Raw genomic sequence first — 14933 nt, 5'->3', positions numbered from 1 at the left:
GAGCTGAGCCGAGGTGCTGACTATGTGCATTATGTGACAGTTTACTACTTAGCAGGTACCTATGCCCTAGCTCTCGGAGGAGAGAATACTGCACAATTTCATCTCTTCGACTGTAATCAAGTGTCAAAGAGGAGTGGTGAGGGCCTGGTGCCGCATTCTTGCACGCCTTACCACTATGTCCTTCTCCTCTTTCTCCATAAATATTTTGAGCTGGACGGCCTTCTGCACGCTCGCACCCGCCTTCATTTTCGTACCAATGCTGTCAAGGGCCGTGCACGCCATCCTGATATAACAGGCCGTGGGCCTCTTCATTGTTCACACAGACATTGTAGACCTGGAGAGCGACGTACACTGATTGTCTCGACTAGGCATTGGCTGCAGCCCTTCCGCACACATGCACCACTTCCCCGGTCTATGATGCCAAGGAAGAGAAGAGGTGCGCGGCCCATGATATCAGTAGCAGGACTGTATGCATGCACGGCCCTTGACAGCATCGATGCATGCGCAAACATGGAGGCTGGCAGGAGGCCATCTGGCGCAGAATATTCATGCAGAAAGAAGAGGTGAACAGAGTGCTAATGGCCTATTCCACGGGCCGTCTAGAGGAGCAAACGAGCGCTCTCATCGCTCGTTTTCTCCTCGTTCCCCGCTCGCTGCTGCCGCTATTCAGCGCGGCTGCAGCGAGCAAGTGAGTGCGGGAGGGGCGGCGGGAGCTGCGGGGGGGGGGGCTGCCTGGGTGATCGCTGATCGTCAGGGCAGCCCATAGGATATAGCAGCATCTGCTGCCGATGCTCCTATTCAACGGAGCGACGGCAGCAGATCGTTGCTGTATCAGTCGCTTGTTTTTCAACATGTTGGAAAACAAGCGACTGCAATGATCAGCCGACATGAACGATGTCGGCTGATCGTTGCACTCTATTCCACGGGACGATTATCGTCCGTAGCGGCTGATATCGGCCGAATACGGACGATAATCGTTCCGTGGAATAGGGCCTTAAGACGTTCCAGAGTGCAGCACCAGCGCCTTACCACAACTCCTCTTTAACACTTGTTACAATGGAAGATATTGTGCAGCATCCCCTCCCCCGAGAGCTAAGGCAAAGGTACCTGCTTACTAGTAAACTGTCACTTAATGCACACTGTCCGCTCCTCGGGTCGGCTCCAGGTGCTGATAGATTCCCTTTAATATCAATCTAAACATAAAATATAATTATCTTTTTTTACTGGATAACCCCTAAAATTTTACCCCAGCGCTGTGACGAATACAAAGATCCTCCATGTAACTCCTTCACCACGGTAACATCTTCCAGTAACATCACACAATGGCGGAATTCTCTCTATCGGCCTTTAGAACATTAATTTAATTAATGAACAGACACAAGCTGTATTATCATATGTAGGAACCATAATACACCCCCCCCCCCCCCTATACATTACATCCTTATCAGCCAATTTCAATAATCTACCTCTATATTACAGTCTTTATACCTAAAATCACATAAAAAAAAAAAAGAAAAAAAAAATCAGTGTAATTTAAAAGCGCTTAAACTGGTTATGTTTTTCCGCTTCCTTACAAAGATCTTTCGACAGGTATGCCTGCAGTCCTGTGCTCACTTTATCATAATATTCCCATACATCAACATTTCAGAATGTATTATATGCACAGTGTATTTCAGGCACTTGATAAATTTTGTCCTTATGTAGCCGTAGCACCCCTCAAATATTTTGAAAGTAATAAATTGCTATAATCAAATCTAATTTTTGAAAAATACCTGTGGGAGCCACAAACAAAAAAGAGCGTCTTGTAAAAGAACATGATAAATAACACAGGAGGCGGTAGTTTATTATAATCAGTTTGGCATTGAATTACAAAATTAAAATTATATAGCCCTTGATAAGTAACCCTGCCCATGTACACGATCAGTGGAATTATGTTGACTTATTTTGCATTTCATAAGAACAGTTCAAAGAAATATAATGGGGAAAGGGAACGATTTATCACAATGGGAAAAAAAATGTAAAAAAAAAAAATCCATTTATTTTGGTTTAATAAGAAACCTGACATAAGAAAGATTTGCTTAGAACTCATTAGGACTAAAACAGTTTTGAAAAGTGCTAATGTACCAAAAGGGACAATATATATATATATATATATATATATATAGTCCCTTATAGCTACATTGACATTGGTTGGTGGGATTCTGAAAAGAAGGGAAATTTTGATAAGTAAACTTACCTCCCTGGCTCGAGCTCCGCCGCAATCGCAACTTCATTCCTACCATTCTGCCACTTCTGGATACATCATTGCATACCAACCAATCAGCGGCTGCAGGGGAGTCCCGCATCAGTCACTAATTGGCTGGGCGGGCCTGCAATGTCATGGCACCAGCACCATTTCGGTGACGATTGGAGAGGCCATTACAGCAGCGGCTCTGGAGCCAGGGAGGTAAGTTTACTTTATTATGTTAAAAGAGCCCATGCCCGGCCATGTTGTAAAAAAAAACACCTATTCCCGGAATACCTCTTTAGGGTGCGTTCACATGTACAGGATCCTCAGCAGATTTGATGCTGTGTTCAGTTATTTAGTTACATTGATATCTAATCCATCAAATCTGTTGTGGATCCTGTACGTGTGAATGATCCCTTAAAGGGGTTGTCCAGTGAAAAAAAATTTCTTTCAAATCAACTGGTGTCAGAAAATTATATAGATTTGTAATTTATTTCTATTTAAAAATCACAAGTCTTCCCATACTTATCAGCTGTAGTCTGTCCTGCAGGAAGTGTTGTTTTATTTACATTCAGAAACAGTGCTCTCTGCTGCCACCTCTGTCCATGTCAGGAACTGTCCAGACCAGTTGCAAATCTCCATAGAAAACCTCTCCTGCTCTGGACAGTTCCTGTCTCGGCCAGAGATGTCAGCAGAGAGCACTGTGTCTGAATGTAAATAAAACAACACTTCCTGCAGGATATATAGTAGCTTCAAATAGAAGTAAATTATGAATCTACAGTATATAACTTTCTGACACCATTTGATTTGAAAGATTTTTTTCCCCCCGCTGGACAACTCCTTTAAGCTTCCCTGGTGGTGTAATCTGGTGCAGATGTCACTGCCACTAGTTGTGGTGGTCTAGGATAAGTTCATGAGAAATCTTCATATTCTATTTCCTGGCGGTCTAGGATAATCTATTAGGTAGATGGATTTTCCAACAGTGTCAGTGTTTTCTTTTAATTATTATATTTGGTTTGTGTGATGTAACAATAAAAAAGAAGCCATACTCACCTGCCCTGATCTCCTGCCACTGCCCCCTACAGCTTCCAGTCCCCACTATTGTTGGCTGCTTCCTGTAACATATTGTCCCAGCAGGACGTGGTTCAGCCAATCACTGGCTGCAGCAAAGAGGGAGGTTCCTGTAGGGACAACCTATCACAGGAGAAGGCAGCAAGGACAAGTAGCCGTGAGAGCTGCAGGGGATCAGGGCCGGTGAATATGGCTTATATTTTTACATTTACACTGTGATCTCCATCCAGCTGCATGGGCTGGGCTCCATTCTATTTTCTGTACATGATTTGTGGGGTGGCTACTGTGCGCTTCTCTTTGCAATATCTAGAGATCGGCCAAGAAGTCTGGACATTAGTATAAATGTTTTTTTTTTCTTGCCATTTAAAGCCATATTCATATTTCTAATATTCGGATGGTAGAATTTTTTTTTCTTTACTTGATTATAGAGAAGGCTGTCTTGTCTAAACTGCTTAGATCTTCTTTATAGAAGCTACATGCGCATAGGAACCTGTGGACTGGAGATTTAAGGGAATGTGCCATCCCTTAAGAATTTTTGGGGACATTTTTTTCTCATTTTCCATTTTCAATCTATATTATAAAATACAGATCTTGTAGTTTTCATTCTCACCACAGGAGCTAAAACTAAGTTGAGACTTCCCGTTGTTTTTGCGGTGATAAGAGGAGGCTGCTGTACAGCATGGCAGGGTCATGTGACACCAGTAGATAAAGGAGACAATAGTGCTCAGTAATGTTTGACATCCATCTCAAGGGGACAGAGTGTCTATTGTCATCTATGTCCATGAGTCTTGCTGTAAAGCATGTCACTAAATGCTGGTAAAAACGGCCCAGGCAATATGGCCGCCCCCATAACAATGTACAAAAAGTGAAATAAGTTTTAATATGTGACTCTAATCAGTAAAAGAAAATTTAGGTGACACATTCCCTTTTAATCATTACCTTCTATGGAAGAGAGTTGTAGGCATGCTCTGTGACCTGTGCAGTGGTCAGTTTGCAGGCGGGGGAGGAAGATAGCTGTAACTGCCACCTATTGTGAGTGGTGGATCCTATGTCATCTCTATATAGATGTTGTCTCCATTCCTGTCTGGGATAATATGAGATGACTGCCCCCTCTACAGAACAGAAATGGCAGCTTATTATGAGGAGGCATTACCACAAACTCCTGATCGGGCACAGTAGCTGCTCGCACATACGCTGTCAATATACAGTACATACTTACTTTGTATCTCTGCCAATGTTTTTTGTATAAAATCCAAATGAGACAGAGAAGGAGCTGGAGACAATCTCCCTCTATTGGGGTTAATGGGTGTTGGTGCCTGGTACTTACCAATCACATGTGCTTTGCATTGACACTGGCCTGTGCTTTGATGACATGAATGACTTCCATCGATCGCTCCGGATATGTTGCAGTGACAGGGTTGGCAGCCATTGGGGTCGGTGTCCTGCAAATTGTAAAATCCATCTTTGCACTGATCACATCTCCGGCCCCAAACATTCACTTTACATTTGCACTGACCTCCAAGCTGTAAGACATGAATATAGACAATAAAATGGATAAAAAAAAAAAAAAAAACACTAGCAAAAAGACACAGGGGTGTTATCTGGCCTGGGCTCTTAGTACCGGTATCAGCTGATAGGGGTTGTATACGACTAGAAAAGACAGTTGCTTAAATAGGTACTCCGGTGTTTTCTTTTGTTTTTTTTTATCAACTGGGGCCAGAAAGTCATACAGGTTTATAAATTACTTCTTTTTAAAAATCTCAAGTCTTCCACTACTTCAGCTGCTGTATGTCCTGCAGGAAGTGGTGTATTATTTTTAATGTGACCCAGTGCTCTCTGCTGCCACCTCTGTCCATGTCAGGAACTGTCCAGAGCAGGAGAGGTTTTCTATGGTGATTTGCTGCTGCTCCTGACATGGACAAAGGTGGCAGCAGAGAGCACTGTGTCAGACTGGAAAGAATACACCACTTTCTGCAGGACATACAGCAGCTGATAAGTACTGGATGACTGGAATTTTTTTTTAAATAGAAGTATTTTACAAATCTATATAATTTTCTGGTTGATTTTTTTTTCTTCCACCCCTTTAACCTGAGATGCAGCGCCTTCCTTGTCTGTAGGCAAGGAGCGGGCCGAAGCAAGCTTGGAGAGGTATGTACTGTAGAAGATTTTTTTTACACATTAAGGCCCGGTTCACACGGCCTATGACACCGGCCGTTCTTTGACACAGCCATGTCACAGAACGGCCGGTGTCAGTGAAGGTGCAGTACCGGGCGCATCCCTGACAGGTTACACAATGAAGAGTGTGGCTCCATTGTGTTCAATAGTGAATTGGGATTCGGGCACACACGGAAGTGCCCACATCCCAATTCAGCACAAATGAAGATCATAGGGCCGTTACTGCAGTATCGGCCGGGATGATCTTCACTAACACTGGCCGTTCTGTGACCAAGCCGGGTCACAGAATAGCCAGTGTCATAGGCCTAACCAGGCGTCAGGCGTGCTCAACGGCCGATGATTTTAGGTCTGGACCTAAATCAGCTGTTAATCGTTTCATCAGCCGAATCGGCCTGGTTTACCTCATATCATCCTATCATTTATCTATCCTCATTTATCTCTGTCTGTCAAAATTATGCAATAAGCAATGGTTTATAAGATCAGGAAAACAGAAAGATCACTTAGCATGGGCCCCAATCCTACAAATAGCTCATGTACAGTTAAAGGGGCCGCTTCTCCTTCTTATCTGAAATAATCCTTTTTTTGAAGAATTAGATCCATTTAGTGAAAATTGACTGTTTCTCTGTCAATTCGGCCCTCAGCCTTGCAGGTTCCTTTCTCCATGTTCAATCACAGTGTTGTATCATAGAATCAGCTATTGATTTCTCTTGGCTCCCCCCGTTTCCTCCTTTGCTTCTTCTCTGTCTATTTAGCTGGTTTATGCCACAGGCACAAATGCGTTTTTATGGTTAACTCTTTGCCACCTGCTCACTCACATGAAGGTTAGTTGATCGTGTCCTGTGGATCCTTTGTGAGGATAAGACTCGGATAAATGTTATAGGGAGTATAAGCCTCAAATATATGAAGAGAGAGGGACTTAAAATAAATGACAATGCTAGTAATAGCTAAAAATGACTGTAACTGAAGTATTTAGCTCTATAAAGGAGAACTCCGGGCAGGACCACTTTTTTCAAAATATCCAGGGAGGGGTTGGGTGAAAAAAATAACATCCACTTACCTCCCGCACTGGTCCCCACATTCTGCTGCTCTATTCCCTGGCCACTTCCTGGTCTAGAGACGGGACTTGGGATGTGACGCAGAAAACCCGCTCAACTAGTCAGCGACTGTAGCAGTGACCCGCCTCTTCAGCTGACTGGCTGAGCAGGCCTGTGATGTCCCACCATGATTGGTCGTTCAGCATAGACTGCACTATACTGTGCTATCATTCGTGTAGATGTAGGGGCCCCCCTGACCACAGAGGGGAAAGGGGCGCAGTGCACTAGACAGGGGCAGGGGCACAGTACACTAGAGGTAGACAGGTACAAAGTGTACAAGAGGGGGACAGAGGCACAGTACACTAGAGGAGGCAGGGGCATAGTACACTATAGGGGGCAGGGGCACACTACACTAGAGGGGGCAGGGATACAATACACTAGAGGGGGTAGGGGTACAGTACACTAGAGGGGGCAGCAACACGCAACGCAACACACTACCCCCCCCCCCCCCCCCCCGAACCATCTTCATTTGCAGCACCAGGTAACAGGCCTCCTGGGATCTGCAAATGTCCCTTTGACTGCAAGCATGTATGTATGTATATATATATATATATATATATATATATATTCTCTTTCTTTTCACATATATTATATGGTTAATTACTTTAGAGCTTTATTTTTCCTTTTTTTTTCTCTCTCTCTCTTTTTGGGAGATAACCCCTTTAAGGCTGCACTGGACAACCCCCTGATGTCTTTGAGACTCACAGGCGTTTTGCTGGAGCACTTTGTGGGGGTGATGTTGGGTTTTGGTGTCTACCAAGGGACTGGGTATACAGTATGTCTTTGTGTATTAGAAGCAATCAGTGATTTTTTTTTTTGTTGTTGCTTTCTTGACTTTTGCTTCTATAAATGAAAGCGGAGAATCGTGTTCTTTCTCTCTTACATAACTTCAGGAGTGATGGCTGTAACCCGCTGATTCATTCTCCTCTCTGAAAACCTTCCACCTTGTACAACTCCGTCTTTCCGGGGTCGGATCTTAAAGCATTACAGTGAATGGCTTCTCTCTGTAACATCTAATTCATTGCGGCTCTTACACTTCTGACTTATTAATCTCATCTTTAATGCGTCTTAATCACTTTCCTCCGCTGCCGCTCTGTATTGTGGCTCTATTCATTCTTTCTGCATTCACTTCCATGTTGGTGTGTGTTTTACACTGCAAACATTTCAATATTGTGAATGTGGCTATGAATCATGGAGAAGATCAGGTTTTTACACCAAAGCCTGTGACTTCTTATTGCTGGGATCTTATTGCCGTCTCTTGCTGAGCAGTTGCTGAAACCAATTCAAAGAACAGGGTCTGGTTGGGAGACGTAAGAAAAACTTAAAGGGGTTTTAGAGGATTAGGAAATGTCATGTTCTACATAGTATTACAGCTCAGTCCCATTAGCTTCAATGAAGTGAAGCTACAATATCAGATGCAACATGTAGACAGGTGTGGTGCTGTTTTTAAAAATCAATCAATGAATAAATAAAATGGAACCATGTGTTTCTAATCTTTGACTATACATTCAAGAAACTGATGCCCCTCTGTTTTAGTTATCCTGACATTCCTACAACAGAAACCCAACCAGGGAACCCGGGGAGAGACCAGGCCCAAGACAAAGCATATGGCCAAGCACTAAAGTCTACTCAACTGAAAAGCTGGCAGACGCTTTCTAACATTTCTTGGCCAGAGCCGGATTGACTAGAAAGTTCCAGCCCTTAGGGGAGAGAAGGTTGGACTTAAGCTTGCAGGCATTGGTTCTGACCTGGAGAGATTGAATTTGGCACACTCATCTCTCCGAATACACTTCAGGTTAGAGAGAGATCTGTGGGAAGGTCATGTGACCAAACTCCTTATATCCTTGTCTTTTATCAATAAATGTGGCAACACAAACCAGTTTTAACTCTAATTCTTCCCTAATACTTTACTGTATGCAGTGCCAGAAGAGTTTAACAATGTGACAAGTAAAATAGCAACATTAAAAATAAAGTAGTATACCCATGTGGTGTCCCACCACGGGTACTGTCTAGAGCACCTGAGTAAAGCACCTGAGTAATCTGATGACAGATTATCTGCCAAAGATTTGAAGCCAAACCCAGGAACAGACTATAAACAGAGAACAGGTCATTAAGGAAAGCCTGAGATTTCTCCTCTTTTCAAATCCACTCCTGGGTTTGGCTTCAAATCTTTGGCAGATAATCTGTAGTCAGATCTGTTGGTGGAATAGGGCCTTTAGTCACTCTTTCAGGTTAATAAGTGGGAGATGTAATACTTTGTATTGTTCACTAGGTGTCACCACTGTTTTCGTGTTTCCTATGCACAGCTGAAGTCAAGGGTTAACTGTTTTGTACTACGTATTTGTGTGCTGACCAGACACAGTTGCTCTTTCCTCCAACCTATCCTATCTTTCCTCCCTCTCACACACACTCAGCCTCACCACTCACAGGAGGGTTTAGATTTGCCCCTGTAGGAGGAGTTAGTTTTGGTGGAGGAAGGAGTCAGTCTCTAACTAGTATTCAGTGTGAGAGGAAACAAACCCAAACCAGTTGTTGCAGAAATTAAGCCAGGGCCTGTCTTTGCCCAGGACCCTTGACAGGAACGGAGACAGACAGTTACTAAAGACTTTATTCTCTACGCAAGCAACTACAGCAAGTATGCAGTGCTGTATACTTAGGTGCTAAGTTCAACTTAGGAGAGAGAAGCCACCTAGGAAAACCCTGGCACACGCCAGGAACCTTTCTAAAATGTGCAGTCTCCTGAAACAATAGGAACTGACCCCAGTAGGACAAAGCTACCAGGGAAAAGGTCTACGTATCCTACTGTGCAGTGCTTGACGACTGGGAAGTCTTGGCAACCTGCTACACCCATATAACCAATGACTGGGGCTCATATTGCCCACCTTGGATGGGTATCTCACAACTAGGGGACATAGATGGTTCAGAGCCACAACTAGGCATCCATGAGTACGAGTATTACTTTTCTCTTCTTCTTTCAACACCCTTGTTCCAGCAGAGCACATATACTACATTGGGCAGGGCTCCACTGGCAACTCCACTCCTCTTACTCTTCTCTACAAAGCACCAACTCTCACAAGCACTGGTTCTACCTCACTGTCAGCAACAGCGTTTACTGAGTCAATATCTGTACTGTTGCATTACGTGTATTGTTCACCGCAACCTTTATCCAGTAAAGTATTCTATTTTTATTCAACGCATGGGACTGTCAAATTTGTCAGCACTTGTCACAAGTCTTCCATTACTTATCAGCTGCTGTATGTCCTGCAGTGATGTATTCTTTCCAGTCTGAAGAGCAGGAGAGGTGTTTCTATGGGGATTTGCTCCTGCTCTTGACAGTTCCTGACATGAACAGAGGTGGCAGCAGACAGAACTGTGTCAGACTGGAAAGAATACACCACTTCCTGCAGGACATACAGCAACTGATAAGTAGTGGAAGGCTGGATATTTTTTTAATATAAGTAAATTACAAATCTCTGGCACTTGCTGGGACCAGTTCATTCGAAAGAAGAAAAAATATTGGTGAACATCCCCTTTAATTTTAGACAACCCCTTTAATACAATACTCGCTAACAGTATGACAGGGTTTAGCGTTCCCAACGAGTCCTGGGCTCTGATTACCTCATCACAATCCTGGCTCCTGTTTACGGTGCCGGCCTGGTTGCAGTCACAGGGTTGGCATACGTCAATGGCAGATGGGTCAGCCTCAAATTTCCGATAAAAGAACCTTTTGCAAACTTCACAGTTTCTTCCTACAAGAGACCAGGAGCGCGGGGTTAAATCCTGAAGTGTATGAAAATGATCTGCAGGAGCCTGTTAGACCATATTCCTTAGAGAGAAGGATAATTTCCTCAATGTCCATTTAATGCACCTTTCATCTCTACCTGCCAATGTAGTGATCCGCAGCATATGAAACTATGAACCTGTTTCAAACGGTGTTTTACTTCATTTAACTTCCATCTGTTACACAACCCAAACCCGCGTCTCTGGAGAGAAGCGCCACATAGGGGCAATTCTAGAGGCCGAGATTCTCACCTAAACTGGACCGCTCTGTGTGTTCTAAGAGCTGCACAAGATGCATAGACAGGTAAGGAACTTTATTAAACTTTCCCATGCCATATAATAGTATACATACCGAATACAACGGCTACTATGTGATCTGAGCAGCCACAATTACACAGAAAATGGTCTTTTATGGAGTATAAAATAACCTTAAAAATGGTTGAAGGGTCAAATGGCTTCAGAAAATCATAAAATGGTCACCAGTATGGCTCCTTATGCTGCCCCTACTCCTCAGCATTGCTCCCTATTCATTCCTGGTCGCCAGCATGGCTCTGGTTTCATTCTTGGTCCTCAGCATCTTATTCCTGGTATTCATCATGTCTCCTGGTTGCTAACAGGATTTGCCTCTTAAAGGGGAACTCCAGTGCCCCCCCCCCTTTAAATGAACTGGCATCAGTAAGCTAAACGGATTTGTTATTTACTTCTATTTAAAAATCTACAGTCTTCCAGTACTTATCAGCTGCTGGATGTCCTGCAGGAAGTGGTGTATTCTTTCCAGTCTGACACAGTGCTCTCTGCTGCCACCTCTGTTCATGTCAGGAACTGTCCAGAGCAGGAGAGGTTTTCTATGGGGATTTGCTACTGCTCTGGACAGTTCCTGACATGGACAGAGGTGGCAGCAGAGAGCACTGTATCAGACTGGAAAGAATACATCACTTCCTGCAGGACATACAGCAGCTGATAAGTACAGAAAGAGTTGAGAATTAATACAAATCTATATAACTTACTAATGCCAGTTCATTTTAAAAAGAAAATCATTTATCATTTATCCTTGTTTCCTACATTGTCTTGATTCTGGCCAGGACATAGTTACTCAAAGAGAGCGTGTCATGTACCAACCCTACACAATGCAGCCTGTCAGTAATAATGATATAGATGGTGCAGATGAAAGACATATAGGATCAACCATGCAATATTTCTGCTCTGTAACCATAGGGCCACTTAGGTCTGTATATATATATATATATATATATATATATATATATATATATATATAGGAACAATACATAATTATAAAACTCTACATAACCTTCTTGCTAGCATGTGTAATTTTTTGGATGTATATCCCAATTCTGCGACATTTAGGCTCTGCTTATATCAGGTGACCACACAAACCTACATTACGCGCCCAGAGCCATGCTGTAATAGTGAACCCGTTACCTGCAGTGTTGTGCAAACAATTGTCGCACACCCCTCCGCCTCCTCGGCCGTGGTCACGGGGGTGAGGGTCTCCACTTGCATTATAGTGACAGCTGGATGAATGGTTGTTGCACTGGCACGGCACGCAGTTATAAGCATTCACATGGTCACCTTGACGAAACGGCTTGTTGTTATAGAGGGGCAGGCAGCGATCACACTAGAGACAAAAATATAACAAAAAAAAATAATAATAATATAAAAAATCCAGAGTGATAGTCTGAGTCCCACGTTCATGTTCAATTTATAAGCTTATCAGCTTGCTTTCATGTGATAATTTTGGAAAATATGGATTAACCAATTCACACTCTTAGGAACAATTTAGTCACTGAACAGAATTGCCTGAGGCTCTTTATCCTTTTGAAAAATAGGGATTTATCCCCTCCTATGTGCCGCACAATGACTTCAGTGGGTCACAGTAAGCACGCTCATACATATTCATGTGACCCTGTCCGTCTGTTGGCATCGCTTTTCTTTGAAGTTTGACCCCAGTAGATGCCTTCTTCTACCAAGAGGCTTCCTAGTAATGGCACAATAAATATTGTTCCACTTAAAGGGCTTAATTTTTAAGTTAAAGCTGTTAGCATGGCTAACTAAAAGTAACACACCAGCAGTAAAATGGACTAACTACTGCAAATGTACCATAAATCAAACACTGCCTGAATTTCCCTCTAGGGCAATCCCCGGAGGCATAGAGGCTTGTTGAAATTTGCATAAAAATACAGTGTATACTTAATGGCAAAAAGTTAACGGAAGGAAAAAAAAAAAAAACAATGTCAGAGCGGACGGTGATTGTTAAAGATTCCGAGACTTCAATTAAAATTTACTTTAATTAATACGGCAAAAAAAAAAGATGATGAATTGGGAGTTTTTAGGAAAAGAAACTATAGATTTTGGAGGACGATCTTTCAGAATATTTGTTAATGTAATATATTGGTATATACTGTATGTGCCTATAAAGGGGGACTCCGGTGAAAATGTTTTTTTTTTTTTTTCAACTGGTTTCAGAATGTTATATAGATTTGTAATTTGCTTCTATTCAAAAATCTCAAGTCTTCCCATATTTTTCAGCTGCTGTATGTCCCGCAGGAAGTGGTGTATTTTGACACAGTGCTCTCTGCTGCCATCTCTGTCCATTACAGGAACTCTCCATAGAAAACCTCTCCTGCTCTGGACAGTTCCTGACATGGACAGAGGTGGCAGCAGAGAGCACTGTGTCAGACTGGAAAAAATACACCACTTCCTGCTGGACACACAGCAGCTGATAAGTAGTGGAAGACATGAGATTTTTAAATAGTAGTTAATTACAATTCTATATAACTTTCTGGAACCAGTTGATTTAAAAGCAAATCATTTTCTCCCGAGTCCCCCTTCAATTACCGTAGACTTAAAGGTTAAGCACGTATGCTTCCTATCTTGGTATCTGAATGAGGCTGGGTTCACACTGCAGTCCATTTAACAAATATGTTTTATAGGGGGGAAAAAGGATAAAAAAGGGATGTGAAGATGAATGCAATTGTGTGCAATCCCTTCAAAGCCGCTTTCCATTGACTTCCACACAAAAACATTAAAAATAAAAACGCATACATTAAACCATGGGTCTCCAAACTGTGGATCTCCAGCTGTTGCAATACTACATTTCCCATCATGCCTGGACAGCCAAATCCAAAGCTTTAGCTGTCCGGGCATGATGGGAATTGTGATTTTGCAACAGCTGGAGGGCCGCAGTTTGGAGACCCATGCATTAAACGTAGTGCAAAAACGCAGTGTGAACCCAGCGTTACAATTTGAATTACAAATTATATTATTTGAAAATAATTTTTTTTTTTTAATTGGAACAAAATATAACAAAAATAAACAACTAAAAAATTTATAATAATTAAATAGATGAAACAAAGAGGTATGTATGCACATAATATACTTGTGCCCGGCATTTAATAGCATATATCTATATGTCGTGCACTTTCCTAATTTTCAGGAACCCCCCGTACCCATCGGTGGTCAGCTGTAATGAATCGGTGCTCACTTTTTCTGTTGGGAAATATAGCTCAATATACTCTGTCGGAATCATTTCTGTTTTTTATTGCCTATCCAATAATGAGCCAGACTTTCTTAAGATCTTTGAACTGAATACATTAAAACTTGCATGAAACTATCAGGGCAATCAAAAAATACTAAAATGTTCCCATTTGATGTACTAAAGAATAATATCAAAGGACAGTCGCAATGCCAGCAGGAATAACAAGTAGGGTAGAATGTTTAAAACATCACCATAGGAAAGTAGAAATAAATAATTGACATCTACCTCCGAAATAAGGTCAGGGAAATGAACGTTGTAGAGGGGCTTCGCTTGGCCCACACAGGGCTGGCGTCTTCCTTAGCGCTATCAATCTTAAGCACGGCAGGATTTTATCATCGGCGGTAATTTGAGTTGATTATGGCGTCAATGTCATGATAATGATATAGGTTCTGAGGATAATGAAAGAGTAATGGAGGAGAAGCTCTGGAACAATTACTGATGTGGTTACCATACTATAAAGCAATGGTCGCCTCCCTGTTTGGGGTCCATTCCAGACTCTATAAATAGAGGTCATTTTAGTATTCTTGGGGAGAAAAGTGAAATATTCCTCAATAAAAGAGTTCATTATTATCTGGTTTCAGTCTAAGGTATATGGAGCTGGGAGGAGCGGATACAGTTTAGCTCTTTTTAAAACAATTTAGTATTTTGATTTGTTTAACTATTGACTAATGAAGTTTTTGCAATTTTCTTTCCGATGACTACAATTTTTATGCACTTTTTTTTAAAGAATTTTTGGACTTATAGTTTGAAAGATAGTAAAGCATTCAAAAATTGTTTTTTGGAGATAATTTTGTATTACCGTAATAGAAACTTTTTAATTTTGTTTGACATGATTTATCAATTATTTTGATGTGGTATATGTCTTTTTCTTGGGGTAACTGGGCCAATGTTAATTTATACAGGTTTTTTTTTTTTTTTTTTGTTTTTTTTTAGGGTACTTGACATTAGAGAATGACCCATTGTGCAAATCATGTTTTTGTGTTAATTATTTTATTTTTATTTTTATTTTTCATTTTACAATCTTGATTAA

The 14933-nt window shown here is 41.9% G+C and overlaps 1 protein-coding gene across 1 annotated transcript in view; it reads right to left on the bottom strand.

Annotated features, from left to right (window-relative positions):
* Positions 1–14933, bottom strand: part of USH2A (usherin) — a 504580-nt gene that overhangs the window by 433323 nt on the left and 56324 nt on the right. The window contains exons 9-11 of the mRNA XM_069955428.1: positions 11788–11983; positions 10186–10316; positions 4626–4821 (exon numbers count right to left, since the gene is read on the bottom strand). Of these exons, the coding sequence (XP_069811529.1) occupies positions 4626–4821; positions 10186–10316; positions 11788–11983 (523 nt within the window). The remainder of the gene's footprint in view (positions 1–4625; positions 4822–10185; positions 10317–11787; positions 11984–14933) is intronic.

This window comes from Dendropsophus ebraccatus, chromosome 15 (assembly GCF_027789765.1).
Source record: "Dendropsophus ebraccatus isolate aDenEbr1 chromosome 15, aDenEbr1.pat, whole genome shotgun sequence".
Taxonomy (NCBI): Eukaryota; Metazoa; Chordata; class Amphibia; order Anura; family Hylidae; genus Dendropsophus; species Dendropsophus ebraccatus.
Note: the sequence above shows the minus strand (reverse complement) of the source record. Positions and strands in the feature narration are given on the sequence as shown.